General features: G+C 36.7%; 1 protein-coding gene across 1 annotated transcript in view; it reads right to left on the bottom strand.

Moving 5' to 3' along the window:
• Positions 1–25,011, bottom strand: part of Frem2 (FRAS1 related extracellular matrix 2) — a 172,771-nt gene that overhangs the window by 23,593 nt on the left and 124,167 nt on the right. Inside the window, exons 7-12 of the mRNA XM_047554183.1 lie at positions 12,694–12,843; positions 8,730–8,939; positions 7,077–7,274; positions 5,867–6,031; positions 4,994–5,176; positions 1,612–1,742 (exon numbers count right to left, since the gene is read on the bottom strand). Of these exons, the coding sequence (XP_047410139.1) occupies positions 1,612–1,742; positions 4,994–5,176; positions 5,867–6,031; positions 7,077–7,274; positions 8,730–8,939; positions 12,694–12,843 (1,037 nt within the window). The remainder of the gene's footprint in view (positions 1–1,611; positions 1,743–4,993; positions 5,177–5,866; positions 6,032–7,076; positions 7,275–8,729; positions 8,940–12,693; positions 12,844–25,011) is intronic.

The following is a 25,011-nucleotide window of genomic DNA, read 5'->3' as shown; positions in this document are numbered from 1 at the left end:
AGCCAGTGGTCCCTGAGGTCTCTGGGGTCTAAGGTCTTTTTCTTTCCTATTGTGATGATGGCACTAAATCTGTCTTGGGGTTGCGAAGTGGAAGTTCTATGAAGAAGTCAATCATTTGACAGTAGGAGGAAAGCAGGCAGATGCCCGGAGAGAAGGGTGACCCTCAAGGTCATGGGAAAGTGTAGGCCAAGAAGAAGCGGAAGTAAAGTAAAAGCTTTAAATCAGATAGAAGTAAAAGCTTTAAATCAGCAAATGCCAGAAGGCACTGCCTGAAGCCCAGAGAGGAGAGAGAAGTCCAGAGGGAACATGAGTTCTAGACAGGATCACAGACAGAATCTGTGAGCATTTGCCACTGGGCAAGGTGACAAACACCTTGCTATCAGAGCCCTGACTCCTTATATGCATAGATGCTCTGTGGCTTACAAAGTGTTCACATCCCACAGACGCACTGCAAGTTGAAAATATTGTTAAGTCAGAAATGCATTTAATCCACGTGACCTGGTGAGCATCAAAGCTGAGCAACAAAGTGCACTGCAGAGTCTCAGCTGTTCCCACCACCATCACTGGGAAAAGACAACAGTCTAAATTTGAAGTGTGGTTTCTACTGAGTGCATAACACTTTTACAACATTGTAAAGTCAAAAAACTGTTCAGTTGAATCATTATAAATCAAGGATTGTCTCTGTATTTTTAAAAGAAGCTTTTATCACTGGAAGTGATTTTAGTGAATCTGTTCCTCTCACAAATCCATAAAAATAATAATATTGACATATTTCTATAGGTCAAGACATAAAAATATATTTGATAAAGATTTTCTGTCCAAACTTCTTTATTGTAAGTGTGACTTGAAAAAGAGTAACACAATGGAGCAGAAACACCATCAAGCAATAAGAATGATAAAATCACAAAAATGCTTAAGAAAAAATATTTTTCTCAATTTTTTCCAATTTGACTTCATATTAATGGGGAAACAAATAACAAAAGCAATCTAGGGAGTTTAAGCATAGATTTTATTAAAATTGATCTGTTCCTAAAAGGACATATAATTTAAAAATTTATTTTCAATATAGAAATCAGAATTCTGTGGAAATTATGTCTGACTTGAGGAAATCTGTCTGCTGATACAATATAAATTACATGAGTGTAGAAAAGCAGGGTTAGGACTGTAAGATTTTGGATGAATCTCTGAGCATCAAATTCTAATCCAACTAGGAGGAACGGGTGGGAATTTTGGTGGCTAGTCAACTGTTTTGTGGGCTAAAATGTATGTTTTCATGAGTAGTGGTGCTGAATTAATATCTCATCTTTGCATTGAAATGATGCCTTCTCTCACTATTTCACATTCAGTCACTACTAAGTGTCATGGGAATGGTACATGGGATAATATGGGGCTCAGTGACCCTATGCCTGAAATTTCTATAAATACGATTTGTCAAAGAAAGAATTCCCTGCTGTGATCTAATCAGAACAAAATTTATTTCAGAATCGAAAAGGGATTATGCATGTCCCTTTCATGTAAGGCTTGCACAAAGTCTAATTACTTTAGTGCACACTATTTGATATCTTTGTATGCATTTGCTGGCCATGAGTTTATAAATATCAAATTACTTACCTGGGTCTCTGCTATCATATTTTCATCAGGTTTTAAGTGAACAGTGAAGGCCTCTCTCATCTCTCTCACCCCATCGAAGATCACTTCAATTTCAACAATGTGCTGGGTTTCTCCTTCCTTAAACTCAATTTCTATAAATGCAAAATTACAGATTTAAAATTTTTGAATATGAGTAAAAAACGTTTTATGTAAGTCTTTTTGACTATAGTGTACAATGAACAATACATTTTTCCTTGGGGCTCAGTATTGTGTGTGTGTGTGTGTGTGTGTGTGTGTGTGTGTGTGCACCTGTGCATGTAGGTGCCAAAGCACAAGATTAACAAGCATCACTTATTCTTATTCTCTATATTGTACTGTAATATATTCTGTTCTGTTCTACTCTAATCTACCCTACTCACCTCTTCTCTACCCAAAGGTAAGTCCTAATTATAAATTACTAAATTGATTTGTTGATTTACAATTTGAAAAAGTTCTGAGTTATGGTACAATCAATAGTTCTCATACTGGGACATAATCAGACAAACTCATCTCTCATTCCCCAGAATTCTAAACCAAGAGCATCAAAGGTATAATGGTGTATCAATAGTATTTACTTTATATATATACGTAGAAAAACTAGATAAAAAATTTTGAGTTTTCAAATGCAATATAAAATTATATTTAAAAAAACATTTCTTTTTCTTTTCTTGGAAACGTAGAAAAGATACTACAGATAAATGTTAGTGACTTTTTCCCTCATCTTGTTCCTTCTCACTAAAGAGAATTGCTTTATTGTCATGAAAGTTAAATCCAATTATCAAAATTCTTTTTTTTAACCATTCCATTTACAAATTTAAAAATTTTCATATCAAGGGATTTTATTGAACTCGTTATTGAGCAGTTGGCTATATGCTAAACTTGAATACATAATTTTGTTAGCTTTTTCTTTTTTACCTCTCAAGAAACTGGTTTAGAAGAGAAAATATAAAGAATATAAAGCATAATCATTCAAGCATAAATCATATTAGAGGAGATAATAGTTGCTTTCTGACGTTATTGCATCAGAATTCTATCAATTATAAATTTATGATCCTATCAATTATAAATTCTATCAATTATAAATTTAGAGTCTGGCAGAAAAAAATGGAACTGTACTGTATTTTTCTTTTTCTATTTCAATTCTTTTATTATCAATTACAAAAAAAAAAACCAAAAACACCCTATTTTCTTTAAAATTGAGTTTGTGAGTCAGACATCTTTACAATTAGTTCTGTTTCTAGGTATGGCATCTCCCCACCCCTGCCACCCCCATGTCCCATTAGCATGTTCTTCTAGCTCATCAGTCCCAGGTTGCTCAAACACTGAGAAAATTTATGGTTCTTAATCCAGGGGATGAAAATTATTTTTGGTCTACTAATTTGTTTAACTTTAATTTTTCCATTTTATTATTTTTATACAAATCTTTTAAAAACATTTTTAAATTTATCTTAAAAATTTGTTCTAATTAGTTATACATGGCAGTAGAATGTATTTATGCATTTTGATAAATCATACAAAAATGGTGCCCAAAACATTCACTGGAGAAAAGATAGTCTAAGTTTAATTTTTTAAAAATAAATTTTATTGCATGAATTTAGTGTATACAACATGATGTTATAAGATAATCTGCTTAGTTAGACCTGTGTGATGTGACAATATAAAATTTAATTTCTAACACTTAAAAATCCAGGACTTGCGAAGGAAAATATGGATTTTGAGTTAATTTGCACCTTTCTGCACCAGGATAGTTAGGTGGTTAGGACAGAACAGATTTTTCTCAACAAGGAATGTACTTTCTGGTTTAAGAATATTCCAATCATTCCATTTTCTTTTCATATTTTTTTCACCCATTTTCACTGCTTGTCCTGCCTTTGTATGCATGCAGGTTTTTATGACCCTCTGAGTCATACAAACCACAAGCACTTATTATCAGAAATTTAAATGAAGAACATGTTTTGAATATTTAAATTGTTTTCTGATTGTACACTTGCTAGATGATAATCAAAGCTTCTCAGATACATTTGGCTCAATCTGTTACTAAATTTTCAATGTACAAAAAATTTTCAACCTTTGTGTTTAATTTTTTTCTGCTTATTTTCATAGACTAATCTCAACTTAGGCCATAAAAGGAGAAACTAGAAGATGCTTCAGGAAAAAAGTTCCTTTAATTTTTATTATAAACATTATAAACAGCATGCTAACTTTCATGGGATAAAAGTCATAGGTCGATTTAGTATTGTTTAACTTTTCTCTGAATTCATTTGTCAGTTTACTACGTGGTTATAATTTTGTTCCTGTTTTAGGCAAACGAATACTTTTAGTTTGTAGAAAATCTTTCTGTGAAAGGTCATACCATTAATTTTTAGAAGACATTTCCTTTACTCATCATAGAAAAGACTGATTTTAGATTTTTATAATTCAGTATCTAGTCAGTTTTGTTTTATCTTCTTTTGCATTCTATGTGATTTATTTCAATTATATAGGGAATAACTTGAGGACACCTTTGAAGTTCTATAGTGGTTTATCTAAAGTGTACCATATATGTAAAGAAAGTACAAACTCCTTTGTAGAAGATGCTATTTTTTTCTATTATTTCATTAACTTTGTTACTGATCCAGTTAATACCCATCAGTCACTTTCTAAATTTCGTTAGGAAATTAGAAAATTGATATGAATGCCTAAAGTACTACAATGGTCAAAAACTGGTTACTAGCAGTGAGAGGTAGGAAAGTATAAACACAGTGGAAAAGTAGAACTCCAAATAATTCATAAGCTTAATTTTGGATGTAAGTTTAATGTTTAGTCTGTCAGTAAATAAGTTAGAGAAGAGAAGAGAGAGATCAATTTGTTTTAACTATTCATAAAAATAGATAATAAAATGAACCCAAAATTTGCAGAAAGAGATGAAATGCACCCAAAGAGGCTCTTACATCTCAGAGAACTCAGGGTCTTTGTGGTTGGTATACTACCCTCTCACTGTCCTCTGTTAGCACAAATTTTTCTAACTTTAGTCTAAAATAGACTATCATCATGGCTACCAGGCACATTTTCCATATAATAGAAACTTACAGAAAAATTATTATCTAATGTCTGATCTCTAGATGGAGATAAAATCAGCAGAAAGTTAGACTCCAAATAGGTCATCTAACTCTTCTCAAAATTTCCCTAAGTCCTACCACATATATCCTGCAAGTCAAAAGAAAATACTAGAAATAAATTCTGTTCTTTATTTTTCTAAAGGTGAATTTAAAAGAGTGGGTCTATTTGTTTTTCAGCTGGATGCTTCTCTCCTTCTTCTCAAGGGCATAGCGCTAACACAGTGTTGGCATGATCCATCTGGTGACAGGCCCTGGGAGCCCCGTACCTTCTGACACAGGGTGATAGTCTTCTCCAGAGGTGGCTGAGCCATCCTTGGTGTGGACTCTCATGATGGAGACCTTCGAAGTGTCTCCTTGGCGAATCACTGGAATTTTAACCACTACTGATTCTCCTGGTTCTTTGGGTTCTGTGACGCTAAATTTGGTTTCTCCAAATTTGATTACAGTCTCTGAAATTGTGAAAAACAGACAAATTGTTAGGGGAACACTTTTCTCCCATTTCTAATATTTTTTTTTCTATGTGGGAGGAGATTGATTACTATCACACTCTTGGCTTCTCCCTGTCCCTCACTCAGTATTAGTTGTGATTGTGTAAAGTGAAGTTGCTAAGTTAACCCGGCTCCTTTCTGAGAATTAACCAGCCCCCAAATAGCGTGTGCTCTGGGATGTCTCTTTGTGCCATAAGTATACAGGAGCAAACCACTGGCAGGGGACACGCAGGAAGGAGACTGTTGGTTCAGGAATACTTGAATCCAATGTGTGAGTAAGGGGAGGATGGGAAGAATGTTTGGGCTTTGATATTTAGATATAAGTCATTCTCCAAAATCAGCTTTATCAGTTTGATTTTCTTCTTCCCTTCTTTTCTTCTTCTTTTTAGTTTTTTTTTTATTTTAATTTTTTACTGTGCTGGGGATTGAATCCAGGGAAGCACTCTACCATTGAGCTGCATCCCAAGCCTCCAACTTGATCAGTTTTAATGATTTGTTTTATTCTCTATTTGTCTGAGTGCTTTTCTTATTTCTCAATTGCTTCCAAATCCTCGTCAGCAAGAGGGGGTTATTTTCTGAGCTGCCTAAAACCTCCGTGGGGATGGATTTCAGTGCCTGCTTCACAACTGAGCATGAGCAATGACTTCTTACTATCGGCATCATCTTGGATCCTTATCAGAGTTTCATTCTGTTCACCAACCACAGCCCCAAAGGGAGAGCTGCCTTGTGGAGTGCCAAGTACCAGGCGGAGTTCTTCCACCTCCTCATAGAGTCCATCATCCATCAGCTCAAGGACACAGGGCTTTTCAATCTCACCTGGAACAAGTAACAATGACAGCAGGTCAGTCACATCCCATAGGTCGGGAGCCATACATCAGCAACTGGAATTCAACATCACAGGAACATGGATGTTACTTTCCCTCTTTTGTGGATAGTGTTTGGCATGAAATAAGTTTTCAATAAATATTTGCTGAATGATTAAATAAATGTTTGAACATATGCTACGACACACTGTATTTGTACAGGGAATTTCCTTAATTTCTGTCTTTCAATTCTCTCACTCATCTTAGAAAACAAGGAGAAAAAGAACAAATGCCAATTTTGCTTATGAATTTCTAGCACTCTGATTAGGAAGCAAATTTAATGGATTTTTTAGTTGATTATCTTTAATTTGACCACAAGACTAGTTTCTAGTATTATTAACTTTGGTATTATTAAATAAATCATTAAGTCAAGACCAATTAGGTACTTGCCTCTAACAAGTTGGGTCAACATTATATCCTCAATTATCCCTTATCTCATTAAAATTTTTAAAACAGTTTTTATTGACTATGAAATATACTATTGCATAGATGTTCAAATAAACAATTATCTAATGATTGACCACTTATTTAAGTTATTTATATTTTTCTCTTATAGTTAATGTTACTTTGTGATAAACATCAACATAAGGAAACTTTCTTACACATTTATATTATTTAAGAATTTATTCTTATAATTATCGGATCAAAATGATTAAATAGTTTGAGGCACAGAATACATATTACAAAGGTGAGCTTTATTTCATTTCAACATTAAGTTCAGTTTCAGCATTGTGAGATCTGTACATTTGATATGTTCTCGTTCACTGTTAGTTTCAAATAAACAATATAGCACCTCCTTAGGAATCAGTGAGTTAATACAGAAACCAAAAGCACTTTCATTCAACCTGTTACTACTGCTTCATCTTATCATTTAGTATACACGAAAACATCTCACAGGCTTGTCAAAATCAAGGCACTCGTATTTCCCTAATTGCATATTTCTCAACAAACACTTGATTTTCTTAAATTCCACATAAAACTTTCAAGCTCTGATTTACCAGGGAGGAACGTGATGGTGGAGAGGTCAGTGTTTGGACGTTCTTCAAAGTCCATCATCACCTGTGCAGACCCCTGCCGGGTGTAGCATCTCACTGAAGACCTGAACTGGATATCCCCACTCCTGTGGATCGTTGCAACTACATGCCCATCACTTTCACTGCCAGTATAGACTCGTTCTTTGAATTGCATCTTAGGCACTGCAAAAACAAATAATCTTATGGATCAAAGTGAACAGAAATTTCCTTAAGGAAAATGGCATTTTGAAAGCAGAGTTATAGTGGAAAAAAATAGGAGAAAAGAAATGAGAAAGTTCGGATCTCAGTCTTTACTCAGTCACTTGCCTGTTTTTTTTTTTTTTTTTGGGTGCTGGGGACCCAGGGCCTTGTGCTTACAAGGCAAGCACTTGCCTGTTTTGAAATTGAAATCATTTAACTTTAAGGTCTTTGGTCTCCTTATCGTTTCAATTTCCCTCTGCCTATTTTGTGGAATAAGGATATGAAATGAAATGTCAAAGTAGGTGTTATGATTTAGATATGGGGTATCCTGCAAAAGCTCATGTGTGAGACAATGCAAGAGAGTTTAGAGGGGAACCTAAACCTAAGCAGTGTGTTAATCAGAGGATTTCAGAATTTCTTGGTATGAAGAACACTAAATCTGATGCATGTAATTACAAACAGTTTATGCAGACCATGTTGAGAAAGTTGACAATGAGTGTGCACATATATAATTTTTAGGTGGCACATAAATGGGGTCAATTACACATAGGTGTCATTGACAAGCACTTCCTTCCAAGTCAGAATCAACATGGCCCATGTGTTCAGAATGCCCTTGTGATGATGCCTCTGCCTCGTGATCAGCAGCTGGTTGTCGCGGAGCACTGTATTTTGGCATGGTATTAGGGATATTTGAAAAGTGGTTGGGTGAAGGAAATGGAAGTGTCTTGCGGGTCTTATGAAGTGAAAAAGGACCTCTTACACTCAGTGATCTGCACAGCTCTGTGTAGTTCTACCCATTTGTTGTGAGGAGATTGTTGAGACACAAACAAAATGCTGATGACAACACCACTTTTTTCTTTGAAATTTGAGAAGTTTAAAGAATTTCTTCTAAGACTTAGTCTATCAGAATGATAGGAGGAGAAAGGAAGAAGGGGTCTGCTAATGTATCCTGGGTTGCACTGTGTCCACCACTGCACTGGTCCATTCACATGTTGAAGTCCTGGCCTCCAGAACATTAGAATGTGACCTTATGGGTAGGCAGGGATTTTACCGAGGTGATCAAGTTAAATGAGGACATTAGCGGAGGCCCCTACTCCAAAATGACTGGTGTTCTTTTAACACAGAAAACTGGACCTGGAGTTTGATGTAGAGGAAAGATGATATAAGGAGACAGGGATAAGCAGACCATCTCCCAGTCAATGAAAGAGGCCTGGAACATCCTTCCTTACAGAGCTCAAAAGGATCCAACTCTGCTAGCACTTTCTGGCCAATGGCTCTGAAACAATAAATTTCTGTTGCTGATGTCCTTTAGTCTGTAGTCCTTTATAATGGCAGTTCTGGTAGAGGAATATAAGAATATGTAGTTTATTGTTCTACTTGTGAATTATATAAACCCTGGCTTATCATTTTAAAGTTGTAAAATGAAGAGACACTCACAATCTGAGACAGAGTCATTGATGAACACTGTGGCTTTGCTGGGCTCCCCAAGGGCAGCATTCATAGGCATACGAAGCACCAGTTCAAATTTCTCAATTCCTTCCAGCACTGGTTGTCCAAGGTCATCCAGAATGATAACACGCACAGTCTGCATGTTGACTCCAGGTGCAAAATCTAAATTGCGACTGATTCCCACATAGTCTGTTCCGGCTATGACAGTAACAAAAGGATTATTTAGTTGGGGACTAACTCAAAAAATATACAAGAAATAAATTATACAGATATATTTATATTTCATTAAAAAATAGAGACCAGCATCATAGTACAGAAAAATACCTTAATGAAATGCAAAATTAGTATTCACATGGCTGTTGAGGAGGTGAATCAAAGATCAGGTTCTGTACTTAATCTATGTATAAGAATTTGGATTAGTTATTTTAGCTTTCTGTATTACAGTTTCTCCATCTTTATTAGAATCCTCTAATGGAGCTCATAAAAATCAAGTCTAAAACAATCAGCTTGTCAATCAAATCTTAAATGTTAAATTTAAGATTTGATAGACAAATTATTATATATGAATTATACAATATTTTTACATTAGTGAAATATCATACTTCTTATTTCTATATTTCTGGAGCTACCCTAGAACACCCTATTTTGGTGTATGGTTGTCTGTTAATCTCCATAACACATTTCAGGTACGAGCTGCTGTCCCCCACCCCCACACCCACTGGCCCCAGGAAACAAGAAGAAATTTCAATTCCAAAGATATATTTGATCTTTGATTTAATATTTTTCAGACCATGAAGTATATACACCTAGTGCTGGAACCTCCATTAACATCTAAAGTAGCTAAAAACGAAACCGTCTTTTAATCTTTAGCCACTACAAACATAAAGACTTAAAAGTGGAGGACAGTAAATCAGCATTATTGCCTCTCTCAGTTTTCATGCTATTTGCTGTTCTCTCATTTTGTTCTTGCTTTACCTCCAAACATGCAACTTTTTGAGAGTATTTGTCTTTAATTCATTTCAAGACTTTTCTTTATCTCCTGGGGCAGGGGTTGTAGCTCAGTGGCAGAGAGTGTGCTTAGCATGCATGAGGGTTACATCCCAGGGCCAAAAACAAAAATCAAAAGCAAAATAAAATAAAACAAAAAAACGTATCTCCTTGTGGTTCTTTTTTGTATTTTTTCTCCCTCTGCTTCTTACATTTTATTCTCATTTGTCTTTCCCTTCCAAATTCTGATTATTTTCCTCTCAAAAATAAAAAAATGTGACTAAACAAATGTTTACTGAATACCTACAATATGGAAAACACCACGCTGGTTCCACTGCATCAAAAAAGATAAAACTCAGGTGACTTTTTAAAAACTGGAATGACCTCTGCTTGCTTTATGTGAGGAATGTGTGATGTGTGTATGATATAAATGTGTGTGCGCACAGATCAGACATTTCTAGTGCAAGGATGAACCTATATACATGAGGGACTTTGTATTGTTGGCTGATTAGAAAAAAAGAAAAGGAAATTTTGAGTCCTATGCTTTCCCTAAACTTTATGATCCACTTTTTGAAGACAGAGATCTCAGAATAAGAGGGAGGCATGTGGTAGCTGGGACAGTTTGTACAAAGAAGTGTGAGAAAAGCCTTTAGGTCTTGAGTATGTCTGGAGACACTTGGTTAAAATAAGGAGGAAGTCAGGTGAAGATGCATGACAGGTCTTCAGATTTCTGTGAGGGCAGACAGCATGATTATTCTTGCGCATGTAACTTAACAACATTCAATCATGTTAGATTTCCAAGAATGGAGAAGCAGTTTATGCAAACGTAGGTATTAGAATTTAGAATATTACAACTTGGCTACTGTGAAGTCAAACATGGAATACACACATCACTGTAGTATGATGACTTTAATTCTTTAGGATACATACTGAGGAGTGGTATAGCTGAGTCATATGGTGGTTCTGTGCCTTGTCTTTTGAGAAACCTACATACGGATTTCCACAGTTGTTGTACTAATTTAAAATCTTGCTAACAGTGTAAGAGTATTCCTTTTTTCTCCACATCCTCTCCAGCATTTATTATTTGTATTCTTGATGACTGCCATTCTGACTGGAGTGAGATAAAAATCTTAGTATAGTTTTGATTTGCATTTTCCTAATTGCTAATTGGTGTTGAACATTTTTTTCACATACTCGTTGGCCATTTGTATTTCTTCTTTTATTTTCTTTGTATTAAACAGAAGGGTCTGTCTAATTCATTTGCCTATTTATTAATTAGGGTATTTGATTTTTTTGTGTAAAGTTTTGAGTTCTTTATATATTCTAGATATTAATCCTGTCAGAAGAATAGCTAGCAAAGATTTTCTTTGATTATGTAAGAATCACATCCCTAATTGTTTCCTTTGCTGTGCAGTTTTTTAATTTAATGCCATCCCATTTATCAACTCTTTGTATTATTTTCTGAGCTTTAGGAGTCCTACCTACTCATGTTTATAGTTGTAGGGTTCACTATAGCCAATCTATGGAACCAGCCCAAGGGTCCATCAACAGATAAATAGATAAAGAAAATGTGGCATATATATACAATAGAGTTTTATTCAGTCATAAAGAAAAAATGAAATTATGTCATTTGCAGGAAAATGAATGGAAGTAGAACTATTATGTTATGTGAAATAAGCCACACTCAGAAGGTCAAGGTCATATGTTTTCTCTCATATGTGTAAGCTAGAGAGGAAAAAGTAAAATAAAGGTGTTGGGGGTAGGAATCTCATGAAAATCAAAGGGAGATCAGTATAGGAAAGGTATCAGAGGTGGGAGGAGAAGGGAGGAAGTGCTGTTGAGTGATACTGGTCAAATTATTTGTTATATTGTGTGCATGTACAAATATGCAATAAATATACCATCATTTTGTACAACTACAATGTACCAATAAAAAATATGGAAAAAAATTCAGAAAGTTACAAAAAGCAAACTTGAATTTACCACATGCCAAGCACTTGGCTGAATCCCACAAGTGAGGTGACATGTAGATGCACCCTGCATAGCCTCCTACTTCTACCACCCCACAGCCTCTCTCCTAAACTATCTGGGCATCCTTCACCTTGGGTCACCATTATGTGCTCACACGTGGGCTGGCAATGGTGGCATCTAGATTGAACATGTGCAGACTCTTTTTTCTAATCATTGTCCCCTAAACACTACTGTATAACAATGCTCACAGGACTTACATGAGATGCCATATTATAAGTAATCTAGAAAGGATTTGAAGTACATGGGAAGATGTATGTAGATTCTATGCATCATTTTTTGAAGGGGACTTGAGCATCTTCAGATTTGGGTAGTCACAGAGGAGTCCTGCAACCAATCCCCCATGATGTCAAGGGACAACTGTACATGAATCAATACATCACACCATGTCCCACAATTATGTACAATGATTATGTATCAATTAAGAACAAAATTAGGGCTGGGGAGATAACTCAGTTGGTAGAGTGCTTGCCTTACAGGCACAAGACCCTGGGTTTGATCCCCAGTACTGCCAAAAAAAAAAAAAAAAAATAAATAAATAAATAAAAAAGAAAGAAAGAAAGAAAGAAAGAAAGAACAAAATTAGGGGCTGGGGTGGTGGCTCATTGGTACTGTATTTGCTTAGCACATATGAGGCACTGGGTTCGATCCTCAGCACCACATAAAAATAAATTGAAAAAAAAAGAACAAAATTAAAAAGTGTTTTTGGAAAAAGAAAAGAATTCGGAATCTCTGAGTATTTCATTTTAATCTAGCCTCTGATTCACAGCTCTTAAATGTCCCACAGTTGTAAATAAAGCCCAGATTCATTTACCACCAATAGATATCAGGAAAAAAAACATCCATCCAGACTGCTCCAATAGGAGCAGAGCATTTTGTGTCATGGTAGTTGAAAGCTGCAGAGCAATCAAGAGAGCTGCTGTGGGAAACCTCTCACCATCTGCAGAAGGAGGATCCGTCTTCCGAGATCTCACTGTGACACTGGAAGGCCTGGAGAGGTCGGTACCTGTTCTCCACACCCGTACCTCCACGTGGCTGGAGCTCTCATCCACGGAGTACTGCGTATCCCCAAAGTAGAAGCTGGGTTCTGTTAGGAACAGAACACAAACCACTTCTGCTATTTTTACTTTTTCACATCAAATGCTACTGACATGATTTCAAAGAAGAGTTAGCTTCATCTTATATCATCATAACGTTTTCCTTTTAGGAAGATAACGTCTCTTATAGTTTTCAGGTCAAAGTGCCATTGCTCAAGAACAAAAATACATATGGTAAAGTACTTTCTGGAACATTCTAATCTTGAGACGTGAGAATTAGTTTGTCTTCCCTATCTGAGATTATGAATGGCTTCTAAATGTACTTCCTAAAAGCTTAGATGGAAAAAAGAACCAAATGAAATATAACACATAAGGCGGATTGTTTTTAAAGTCTGACTCTGGCATACTTCATCTCCTACCAAGTTTTCACTCTGAAACAGAGACACTATCCTGACATTATGTCTTCTATTCATTAGATTTTTGCTTTATCCATGTATTTGGGTCCATTATCATGACAAGGGTGAGAAGTTATTGGTGTAAAGAGACCCAAGTGCTTTAGGGAGGCTTGCCTGCTGGTTACCTGTAGAATGTTTGGGGATCTTCTATATCAACTGAAGATTTCCTAAGCATCATGGTTTAGATATGAGGTGTCCCCTAAAAGTTCATGTGTGAGACAATGTAAGAAAGTTTAGAGGTGCAATGATTAGGTTATGGGAGTCTTAACCTATTTAGTGCATGAATCCTCTGATGGGCATTAACTGGGTGATAACTCTAGGCTGTTAGGTGTAGCTGAAGGAGGTGGGTCACTAGGGACATGCCTTTGGGTATATATTTTGTTCTTGGTGAGTGGCTTTCTCTCTCTGCCTTCTGGTCCCATGTTCTCCTGTGCTTTCTGTCACCATGAACTTCTTCCATCATGTTCTTTTTTGCCTCGCCTCAGGCCTCAATGAATGGGGTCAGTCATCTGTGGACTGAGACCTTGAAATCATGAATCTCAAAATGAACTTTTCCTTTTCTAAATTTGTTCTAGTCAGGTTTTTTGGTCACAGCAATGAAAAAGCTGACTAAAACACTCAGTAAATAATCTCATTCCAAGACTTCAGCATTTGTCCTCATGATGATGTGAAGATGATGTGACTTGGGTTACTAAACTAGGGCATGTGCTTTGGGACTTGGCCTTTTTCTCCAGTATTGGTGATGAATCTGAATCTATTTAACCTAATCATCATTTCCCATCTGATTCTACCTGTGACCAGTTTACTTTGTGATAGATAGAGCTGCCAGGAGTCTGAAGTATAGCAGTTAGATGACTAATGAATAAAACTGAGAGATAATTTGTGAGCTTATTTTTTTTAAAGGGCCGACTTTGAAATACAGAGAGGCACATAAGAAATTGGAAAAAAGTAGAGTGTATTCTTTGCCTATTTGTGAGTTTACTTTATGAATCCTTAACAAAGTTAATTGTACATGCATAAGATGAACAGTGTTTTGAAGTGAGACGTTCTAGTCATTTGTCTCTGGTTTTATGAGAGCCGAAAGGACTGTATCTAAAAGGATGTGCGATTGATTCCCAAATACTTTATTTTTTTCGAAGCTATTGTGAATGGGGTAGTTTTCCTAATTTCTCTTTCTGAAGATTCATCGCTTATGTATAAAAATGCCTTAGATTTATGTGCATTGATCTTATATCCCGCTACTTTACTGAATTCACTTATGAGATCTAAAAGTTTTCTGGTGGAATTTCCTGGTTCCTCTAAGTATACAATCATATCATCAGCAAATAGGGATAGTTTGAGTTCTTCTTTTCCTATTCATATCCCTTTAATTTCTTTGGTCTGTCTAATTGCTCTGGCTAGAGTTTCAAGGACGATATTGAATAGAAGTGGTGAAAGAGGGCATCCCTGCCTTGTTCCAGTTTTTAGAGGGAATGCTTTCAGTTTTTCACCATTTAGAATGATATTAGCCATGGGCTTAGCGTAGATGGCCTTTACAATGTTAAGCAATGTTCCCACTATCCCTATTTTTTCTAGTGTTTTGAGCATGAAGGGGTGCTGTATTTTATCAAATGCTTTTTCTGCATCTATCGAAATAATCATGTGATTCTTGACTTTAAGTCTATTGATATGGTGAATTACATTTATTGATTTCCTGATGTTGAACCAACCTTGCATCCCTGGGATGAAACCCACTTGATCATGGTGCACTATCTTTTTAATATGTTTTTGTATGCGATTTGCTAGCTGCTCAGTTCACAATAGCCAGATTGTGGAACCAACCTAGATGTCCTTCAATTGATGAATGGATAAAGAAAATGTGGTATATATATACAATGGAATATTACTCAGCCATAAAGAATGATAAAATTATGGCATTTGCAGGCAAATGGATGAAACTGGAGAATATCATGCTAAGTGAGATAAGCCAATCTCAAAAAACCAAAGGAAGAATGATATCACTAATAAGTGGATGATGACACATAATGGGGGGTGGGAAGAGTTAGTGTTGGGGTTGGAGTTGGGTTTAGGGAGGGGGGCAGGAATGGAGGAAGGAAGGACTGTATAGATGGAGGGGAGGGGGGGAGGAGTGGGGGGGAAGGGAAAAAATGGCAGAATGAATCAAACAACATTACCCTATGTAAATTTATGATTACACAAATGGTAGGCCTTTACGCCATGTACAGACAGAGAAACAACATGTATCCCATTTGTTTACAATAAAAAATAAATAAATAAAAAAATAAAAAAATGTGCAACTCACATCACTGCTTCTTACAACACAAAGTCATTAACAAGATATTGTCATGTTCCTGAGATTCTGATCCAATTCTCCAATACAAAACTGAAGAAAAACCTTACAACGGCTCACAAAGAAAATCTTTGTGCATTATTCAAGTTGAATATGAATTCTTTATTTTCCTGACCTAAATAATTTACTTTTATTAAAATTAGAAAGTCCGTTCATTTCTTTACAAGGTGGGCATGATTAAAAGTACATAGTTGTCCCAAATTCTTGAATGATGCCAAACCAATGTTGGAAATTTTGTTTGCATATTTTGGTTCAGGAGGTGATAAATCTGCCTACAGCATAGTTCACCTCCTTCCAAGGTGGCCAGCGCTAGGGCATGTGAGTGTGTGTGTATAGATGAAGGTGTTATCTTATCCACCTTAGTCAAAGCAGACCTGGACTGCAAGCCAATACATTCCTTACATTTTTCACGCTAAGGAGGGGGCAAAGGTGAAGACAGAGCCCTAAAAAGGCTTCTTCTGGCCAGATGGCAAACCACACACATCTGCATGTCTTTTGAAAGGCTTTTATAATTATCATGGAGGCTCAATCATCTCCAACCAGAAAGCAAGCTCTCTAAATCTCTATACATTCCTGGCAAACCATAGCATTGCACAGATTAAGTTTCTGAGTTATGGGATAGAGCTGTGAAAGGCAGTCAGGAAGGATGGACCACCTATTTAATAATGTTACCTCCCGTCTGCCTGCTCTTCACAGATATGTACTAGAAGTGCAATGGAATAAAATCATGGAAGTACAACTATAAAACACCAAAGGCACTACTTACCAGAGGAAAAATTATGTTTTGCATGTGTGTGTTCAGATTCGTTTTGTTAACTGTAGAACAAGTCTTTTTAGTTTACAGCTTAATGCATAGTGGGGAGTCCTATGTCATACTCTTGAGAATTTTATCCAACTGATCATTCAGAGTGAAGAATAATGATAATAGTTAACATAAATAGACACATGTACTTTATACACGTGTGTGTGTGTGGCAGGGTGGAGCAGCGGATAACAATGCCATAAATAAGTTCCATAAATGATGCAAACAATATTGTCATATTGCCTATTACATGGTACATTGTTACCTCCAGCAGGAGGAATGGAAATAGGGTTTTAATCCTAAATCCCTCAGTTTTAAAACGATAGCTAATAGGAGGAGTTAGGAAAGTTAATTAGCTACTTCCTTAAAAGGAAGTTTTTGATTATCAGTCAACTTAAGTTATTTAGAAGATTTCTTTCTGTCTCTGCTGCACTGAGAATGACTGGAAAATTGGTTAAACACAAATTGCAATCATTGCATTCAAGTTTGAGGTGATTAATTATTATGAGATTAAAATACAATTAAATAGTTCCTAAAAGACAAAAATAAACAAAAAAAAAATCCATCACCCTAACTACTTAGTTTCTTGGACGGGGTAAAATGAAATGTTTGGATATTAGCACCTTTATATCTAGATGAATTAGAACTCATGCGGATTATTGTATTTCAATTTCTTAATATCTTTTCAAAATCTCTAAAATTTGAATATTGTTTATAATTGTTAGTATTGGGACAAAACCTTAAGCATACATATAAGCTATAGATCTTTAAAGCAGTGAGTTGAGTTACAGACAATACTCAAAAAAAAAAAAAGAAAAGAAAAGAAAAGAAAAAGAAAAACAGCAAGATGCTCCTAGAATATTCTAATGGGTGTCAAGCAAGTTCCAAGGGAAGAAAAGGATAAATGGGTGAAGACGGTCCATGACTGAAGGATACCTATGTGAAATCCAGAATAATAGTTGCTTGTGCTAGCAAATAATTATTATTCATGAGTAAGATTTTTAACTTATGTCTTCCTTTGTTTTTTTTTTTTTTTGCCTAGGAAATTGACTTCTTTAAAGTATTAAGTAAACTGAAGATTTTTATGAATCAGTCATGGAAATACTCATATGACAATTAGACTAAGTTGGGAAAAGCATGTTTGCATGTTTAATTCTCTAATTCTGCTCTTAAATACACACTGTGCCTTGTACTACATTGGGCTTCACAGACTTTATGGAGAAAACAACCAGTAGCTGATACTATAACCTGGAATGAGCAGATTGTCAGGTAAAGCCACATATCCTGCAGTCCACACCAACATGATACTATACAACAGCCATTCCTCAGCACTTTCCCACCCTCAGGTGAGACTCCATAATGCAAATTTATTTCTTCTGCAGAAGAAAGATAAGTCATGTCCAAATTGCTTGTGAACACCAGAAGGGAGGTTTGCAATTGACCTAGTCAAAGTGTAAGATTCCTAAAGGAAGGAAAAATCTACTCTCCAACCATTATGGCATTGCACTTTCAAATGCAGGGTGCAAAAGGTCTGTTTTACTTAGCTCATTAAGCATTACTAAGACTGTCAAAGTTGGAGATACTTTCACTCCACACAGCCCAGATACAAGCACATTTGTTTCCTGCAAAGGTAGAAGAGAAGGCTTGGCAAGCTGCACATCATACACACCTGCAACAAAGGGAAATAGTTTCAGTTTTTTCCCATAGGGTAAAAGTGAACTTTTTCTTTAGGTGTCTAGATTGATGTTTACAATTACACTGTGTCTCATGAGATGAAAGGAAGAGGTGCCTAGAGTAATTGCTATCTGGAGCCAAGTCTTATTTACTCACGTGTACATGGACCATCAGTCAAAGAAGCTTTGTGGATCTGACTCACATGTTTGTTTAGAACTGAACCGAATAGAAGCTTTTATGCTTTCTTTTGGTTCAGTGCTGAAAATGAGACAAAAAGCCTCCTAAAATTGTCTCCAACTCAGGTCTTTCTTCTGAGCTTTGACTTGATAACTCACCGCCTACCCAACCATTTCCCAATGGGCACCTCAAGGTAAACTTCCCCAAAACAGAGTTGATCAAGTCTGTCACCCCACCCCTAGTGTCCCTCTGTCTTCCTGCCACTAACTTAGACACCTAGGCAGCCAGTCCCCTGCCATTCGAATTCCCCCAATAACCATGAAACAGGCTTTTAACCAGAACGGCCACCCCCAGAGCACATGGTATCAGAATAGTCCTTTTGTTGAAAAGCTTCCAAAATTTCTCATTGTTCTTAGACTTGTTCACAAACACCTTAACAAGGCTTTTAAGACATTGAAACGTCTGGCTCGGTTTGCCTTTTAAACCTCCTGTCCATTGGTTATACAGTGTCTCCAATGTCTTCATGTGCCAGCCCCGCCTTGGCTGTCTCAGTGACAGGCCTCCCTGCTGCTCATCTGGGTAACTCTCACTCACTCATCCTAGCCTAGGAGTCACAGTTTAATTCTCAGGAGTAATCTCTTGGGATGTCACTTCTGTGTAAAGCATCCTTAGCTCCTATCCAAGCCCTGGTTCATCTTCCACTGTCATTGCACGTCCTGTCCCCCATGGTCTTTGAACTATCTGTGGGGAGACACAAAGCTTCCTTTATTCACTGGTCTTGTCCTGATACTTAGTTCTGCCTGTACCTGGCAATAGGTGCTCAATTAATGATCATAGAGTGAGCGTGTCTGTTTCTGTTGTTGGTGAGCCGGTACCAGGCAGGGGAAGTGTAGGAGCCTCCCAAGGAGGAGCACTTGGCTCTCCACTGCCATGAAATCACTTTGCAAGGCTGCCCTTTGGATCGGGAAGACGTCCACAGGGAAAGGGAACTGAATCACAAGGAGCTGAGAGACAGTCCCCCAGCCCTTTTTTTCTCAATTACTTTGCCTTTCATGGTCCTCACCTTGAATGTGCTTTGGAATTATCCAAGGAGATGTCAAAAATGCATATACTGTGTTCTCACCTCTTATTTATCCAATCAGAATCATCAGCAGGAGCCCTAGGCACCAACTTTTTATTTTTATTTTTTGGTTTAAGGACTTTATTGTTTAGAGTAACTTTTGTCTCAGGGCAAAAGTGAGCAGAAGATACAGATTTCTCAGGCCCCTTACCTCCGCAGGCACAGCACTAGTATTTTTAAAAAACTTTAGCTCACTTCATTGTCTTTAGCAATGATGACTTCATTGTTAGATGTCACGCTTATTTTAAATTCAAATATCTTATTTGAGGCTCACAACCACTCTTTGAGTATATTCTATATTAATCCTTTTTTCAAAGATGAAAAAACCAAGGATTCAGGAGATCAAGAGATTGGCCCAAAGTAGCCCATCAGGGAAAGTGTAGAGTTAAGATTCGTATCTAGATAAAGTCCTGTACCCTCAACCACCATGAAGAAAGAACTGAGTCATAAGGATAGGAGATTTTCACAAGATTTTAATGGTGAAATGTCTTACCCAGAAATCCATCAGAGGAAAATGCTAACATACATGTACAAAGATATATACAAAAGAATGTTTACTGCACTTCATTCATATTAGGGCGCCATAGAAAAAAGTCCAAAATCCCCCATAAGGGGGTTGGTTAAAATATAGTGCTTTCATAAAATAGACTACCAGGCCTGGTGTGGTGGTACACCCCTGTAATCCCAGTTACTTGGGAGGCTGAGGCAGGAGGATTACAAGTTCAAGGGCAGCCTGGGTAACTTAGTGAGATCTTGTCTCAAAATAAAATTAAAAGGGCTGGGCTAGCTCAGTGGTACAACCCCTTGGATTTAGTCCCCAGTACCAGGGAGAAAAGAAAAAGGAAAAGGAAAAAAAGAATAAACTACTAGGCTATTACATATAACACACACACACACACACACACACACACACACACACACACACATATCTCCAGGTTAAAACAAACAAAACTAGCTGAGATACTGATGTTCAGGGCGATTGTGGGATAACGTATCTTATACTTTCCACCTATCTTTACCAACATCAAAAGATAGAGGAAAAATTAAAGGCAACCTTTTTTTTCTTTTTAGAAGCTTTGAAGAAGGAAAAAGAGGACTGTACTCGGAATGAGTGGGCTAAAAGTGGATTGGAACATCACAGTGCTAAGTGAAATCAAAGTGAGCATGTTTTTGCTGCTCTCTGAGTCTGGAGGCACAGTGAATCCACTCTCGAAGGAGTCAAAGGAAACTAAACTAAAACATCATTCAAGAGTGAGGGTAAAATATAGATTTTTTTCAAGCATCAAAGATGAAGAGGGTTCAGTTATCCACAAGATGCACATTGAAAAATTACTAAAAACACAACAAAGAGAAATTCAATGGACTGTGGATGCAAGAAACTATGTTGAGCAAAGAAATCAGTAAAGTATGCTGGTACACCCAATACCTATTGATGAAAGGCATAAATAATAATTGTGACTGATACTTTTCTATTCAATGCTGAAACTAAAAATTGAGACAAGAATAAGAAAGTTATAAATGCAAGGGTTTAGTTTAATGTCCTGGTCTTTTTCAAGAGAGCAATCTTTCTTAGGACAAATAGTTAATATCTTTGTTGAAATTATAAAGGTTGTCACTGAAAGGACAGAAGGCAGAAGGAATAAAAATAACTCTGAATAAAGAAAACTTTCCCCAAATAATGTTAGGAAAGAGGAGGAAGCCAAGGAAAAGACCACAGGCAGAATTCTACAGAAAAAAGAATTCTATAGTCCACCAAAATTATATGATAATCTTGACTTTGCATTGAAATATTTAAAGTGAAAATTGACAGAATTATAGAAGAACATTGATTAGTGTATAATTATAGTAGGTTTTTATTGCACAACTTTCAGAAAATGAGAGGACACAGAACAATTTAGTAAGAATATAAAAAGTTACAACCTGAGTTTTGTCTAAGGTGTGTTCATGTGTTCCTAACCCTAAAACAAAACATTAGTATTCGAAATAAATAAAAGTTCTCAGAAAAGTATAAGAAAAAGTCTAACATCAAATGGAAGAATTGGAAAATTATATAACCATGCAAGTATCAGAAGAAAACTGTATTGTTATATTAAATAATTGTGTTAGTACTCAGGGAAATAAAAATTAGAACACCAGTGAAATTCTAAAAGATAAGCAAAACCTAAGTAGTTCAACTCTATGGGAAAATAGACATCCTCAGATATTGCTGGTAGGAATTTACTTTAGAAGAGATTTTGTGATATCTGGTGAACTTGAAAGTGTATATGCAGTATAACCCAGCTCTTTAACTACTAGGCCATTAGACCATTAGGAATACACTCTACAGAATACATATATTTTTAAGAACATTAACAAGCATGTTAAGTGTGGCATTATTTATACTTACAAAGCAAGGGAAAACTCAATGTCCATCAGAATGGGTTCATTAAAACTCACCTAAATGCATCAAAATGACCAAATCTTCAAAAGACAATGCTGTTAATTTAAAAAATTGGGTTGAAATAAATATTTCTAATTATGATCCCTGCTGCTCTTGGGGACAATGGCAGTTGAAAGATCCTAATAGAGGCATAACATTGTATGTACAATGTTTGATACCTTCAAAAGATCTGATGCAGGCTCTGGGTGAAGCTTGGTGATAGAGCACATGCCTAGCACAAACAAACAAACAAAAAAATCAAAAAGATTTGAAGCAACATTGCTTAGTTTGATATAGAGGACATATCTTACTGTATTATTTTTATATTTTTGAACATTTCTGTGATGAAAATGCTTTAATGGTAGTTATAGAATGGCATGCATAAAATGATTCCATTTTATTAAAATGTATGTATTTATTACTGATACATAGATAAACAGTAAAGAGTATATGTCAGAATGCCGATTGACTAGACATGGGATTATGAGGACATTTAACCTCCTAAGTTATATATTTCTTACACAGTTTCATTTGTTACACATTCAGCTTTTAAAGGTAGCCTCTACTATTTTTATAAATTAGGAAAGCAAAGAAGAAAGCCAATCCCGGATGAATTTCCTCTTATAAGTAATCTATTTTTTTAAAAATGAACATTGAATAGTTTTGACTGGGACTTTCCCACTTTTTTCCTCAAGAAATATCTTAAATACATAAACACATATTCTTAAGAATGATCTTCAATCTAGTCTTCAAAAAGCATTTTCAAAATTCTTGTTGAAAAACTGAAGACCAAATGTATATTTACAGGGAGAGTTTAAAAGTATATATCATTTTAAAGGCACGTTTGACATTGTTTTTTCTTGCCAATTATGATTTTTTTCATAGAGATAAAAGGGAAGCCAGTTCATGCTTAGGATGCTGATAACGACTGAAACTTTCCAAGATTTCTGTTGAGAATACAGCTTTTCTCCAAAAAGATAATGCTATCAGAGATTCTATTACCAATATGGTTTTATTCCAAAATTCTGATGTGATATTTTAGTGGGTCAGCATAAGTTTGAATTAAAATTTAAATGTCATAGTCATCAAAATTTTCTACCATTTAGCAGTATGTGATGAAGCTTCATGAATGTTCTTTATTTATAAGACATTGTCCTGTTCCCTGTCTTCTCTGAGAGTGTTTGAAGACTCTAGTTTTTCTATCCTATATGATTTGATATCCCATAAACATGGAGGGGAAGGAAAACTGGTCATGACCTATTAACTGATTTCTCAACTCAATGACATACAATTTACAATTTTCTAAACACTTATTCTTTATGACAATGTTTCCTTAAGGTGCTTCCAGATCTGTATTCTAAGTCCCTGAGGAATCAAAGATTTTAAAGGGTCTCAGGTGAACTGTATGCAAACTGGAGACTGAGAGTCAGTTCTGCCCTTCAGTAGTTAGTGTGGGAGGGCACAGGGGCACAGCGTTGGCATCAGGTGACAGGCACTGCAGTCCAGTTCCCAGGATGGCAGGCTGCCCCACGGTAGCAACCAGGAGAAGAAAATGTGAGCCAGGCCTTGCATCCTGAGCAGGGCTTCCCAACAGCAGTAAAGTGGAAAAGCATCTCAGGAGGAAAAAAAGGTGTTACGGTTTGGATGTGAAGTGTCCCCCAAAAGCTCATATGTGAGACAGTGCAAAAAGGTTTAAAGGAGAAATGATTTTATCATGAGAGCCTTAAGTCAATCAGTAGATTAATCCCAGGATGGGATTAACTGGTAACTGAAAGAGGATAGAGTGTGGTTGGAGGAGGTGGGGCATTGGGGGCATGTCTTTGGGTATACATTTTGTATCTGGTGAGTGGAGTCTTTTTACTTCCTGACCATCATGTGAGCTGCTTCCCTCTGCCATACTCTTCTGCCATGTTGTTCTGCCTCACCTCAAGCCCCAACGAACAGAGCCAGCTGTCCATGGACTGAGACCTCTGAAACCGTGAGCCCCTAAATAAGCTTTTCCTTTTCTGCAATTGTTCCGGTCAGGTCTTTTAGTCACAGCAGCAAAAAAGCTGACTAAACAAGAGAAAAGATGCAAGCACCTGGTGGGATGGAAAGTGGCATGACTGGAGTACAGAACTGCAGCAGAGGGCAAAAGGTGGGGAGGACGTTCAGGTGAGGCTGTGCAGGTTCTTGCCCTCCATGCTGAGAACACAGAGAAGGAGATTCATGGCTCATTTTTAAGCTGGAAGAGACAGGATCAGAACTTGATTTGGGAAGAGAGAACTCTAGAAGCACTGTGTACTGAAGCAGGACTAGGAGCTGGGGAAACATTCAAACCGACACGCAGTCCAACGGATTCAGGTACTGAGGTCCTTGGGAGAGGGAAGGCTAAGAATTCATAATTAAGAAGGACTTCTGAAATAAACACAATGCTTTGTGATCAACTACATGTGAAAGGCCTCATCAAGGTGGATGAGAGGGTGATATCGAGTTTGGTCAACTGGGCAACTTTCTCATTGTGAAGGTTCTTCCTATTGTCACTGTTTGCCATTGACAACTGATTTCTCTCAGAAACAATCATTCTCTTGCTTTCATTTCCTATCTCTCCCAGTACTCTGGTATGATACACACACACCACCTACATGTGTATACACACATGTACACACACACACACACACACACATAGGTATTGGGGATTGAATCCAGGGTACTTTAGCACTCAGCTGCAACCCTAGCCCTTTTGTTTTGTTTGGTACCAGGGATTGAACCCAGTGATGCTCCACCACTGAGTCACATCCCTAGCCGCTTTTTGTGTTTTATTTTGACAAAAGGTCTCACTAAGTTGCTTAGGACCTTACTAAGTTGCTGAGACTGGCTTTGAACTTGCGATCCTCCTGCCTCAGCCTCCCAAGCTGCTAGGATTACAGATGTGCACCACCGCGCTCTGCCCTTTTTATTTTTTTACTTGGAGACAGGGTCTTGCTAAATTGTTTGGAGCCTCATTAAATTGCTGAGGCTGACCTGGAGTTTGTGCTCCTCCTGCCTCAACCTCCAGAGTCTCTGGGATTACTTGTGGGTGCCACTGCAACAAGTTTAGTGTGATATATGTTTTTAAAATTATCTCGGTAAGAATATTTGTATGTTAACACGCTCTATTCACACCTGCGAGTCCTTCTTTTAGGGTAGAAGAAAATTACTAATTTTTCTTTATGGTTAAGAATACAGATGAGGGCATCCTT

The sequence above is a fragment of the Sciurus carolinensis genome, chromosome 5, assembly GCF_902686445.1.
Source record: "Sciurus carolinensis chromosome 5, mSciCar1.2, whole genome shotgun sequence".
Lineage (NCBI taxonomy): Eukaryota > Metazoa > Chordata > Mammalia > Rodentia > Sciuridae > Sciurus > Sciurus carolinensis.
This window is presented reverse-complemented; position numbering and strand designations above follow the sequence as displayed.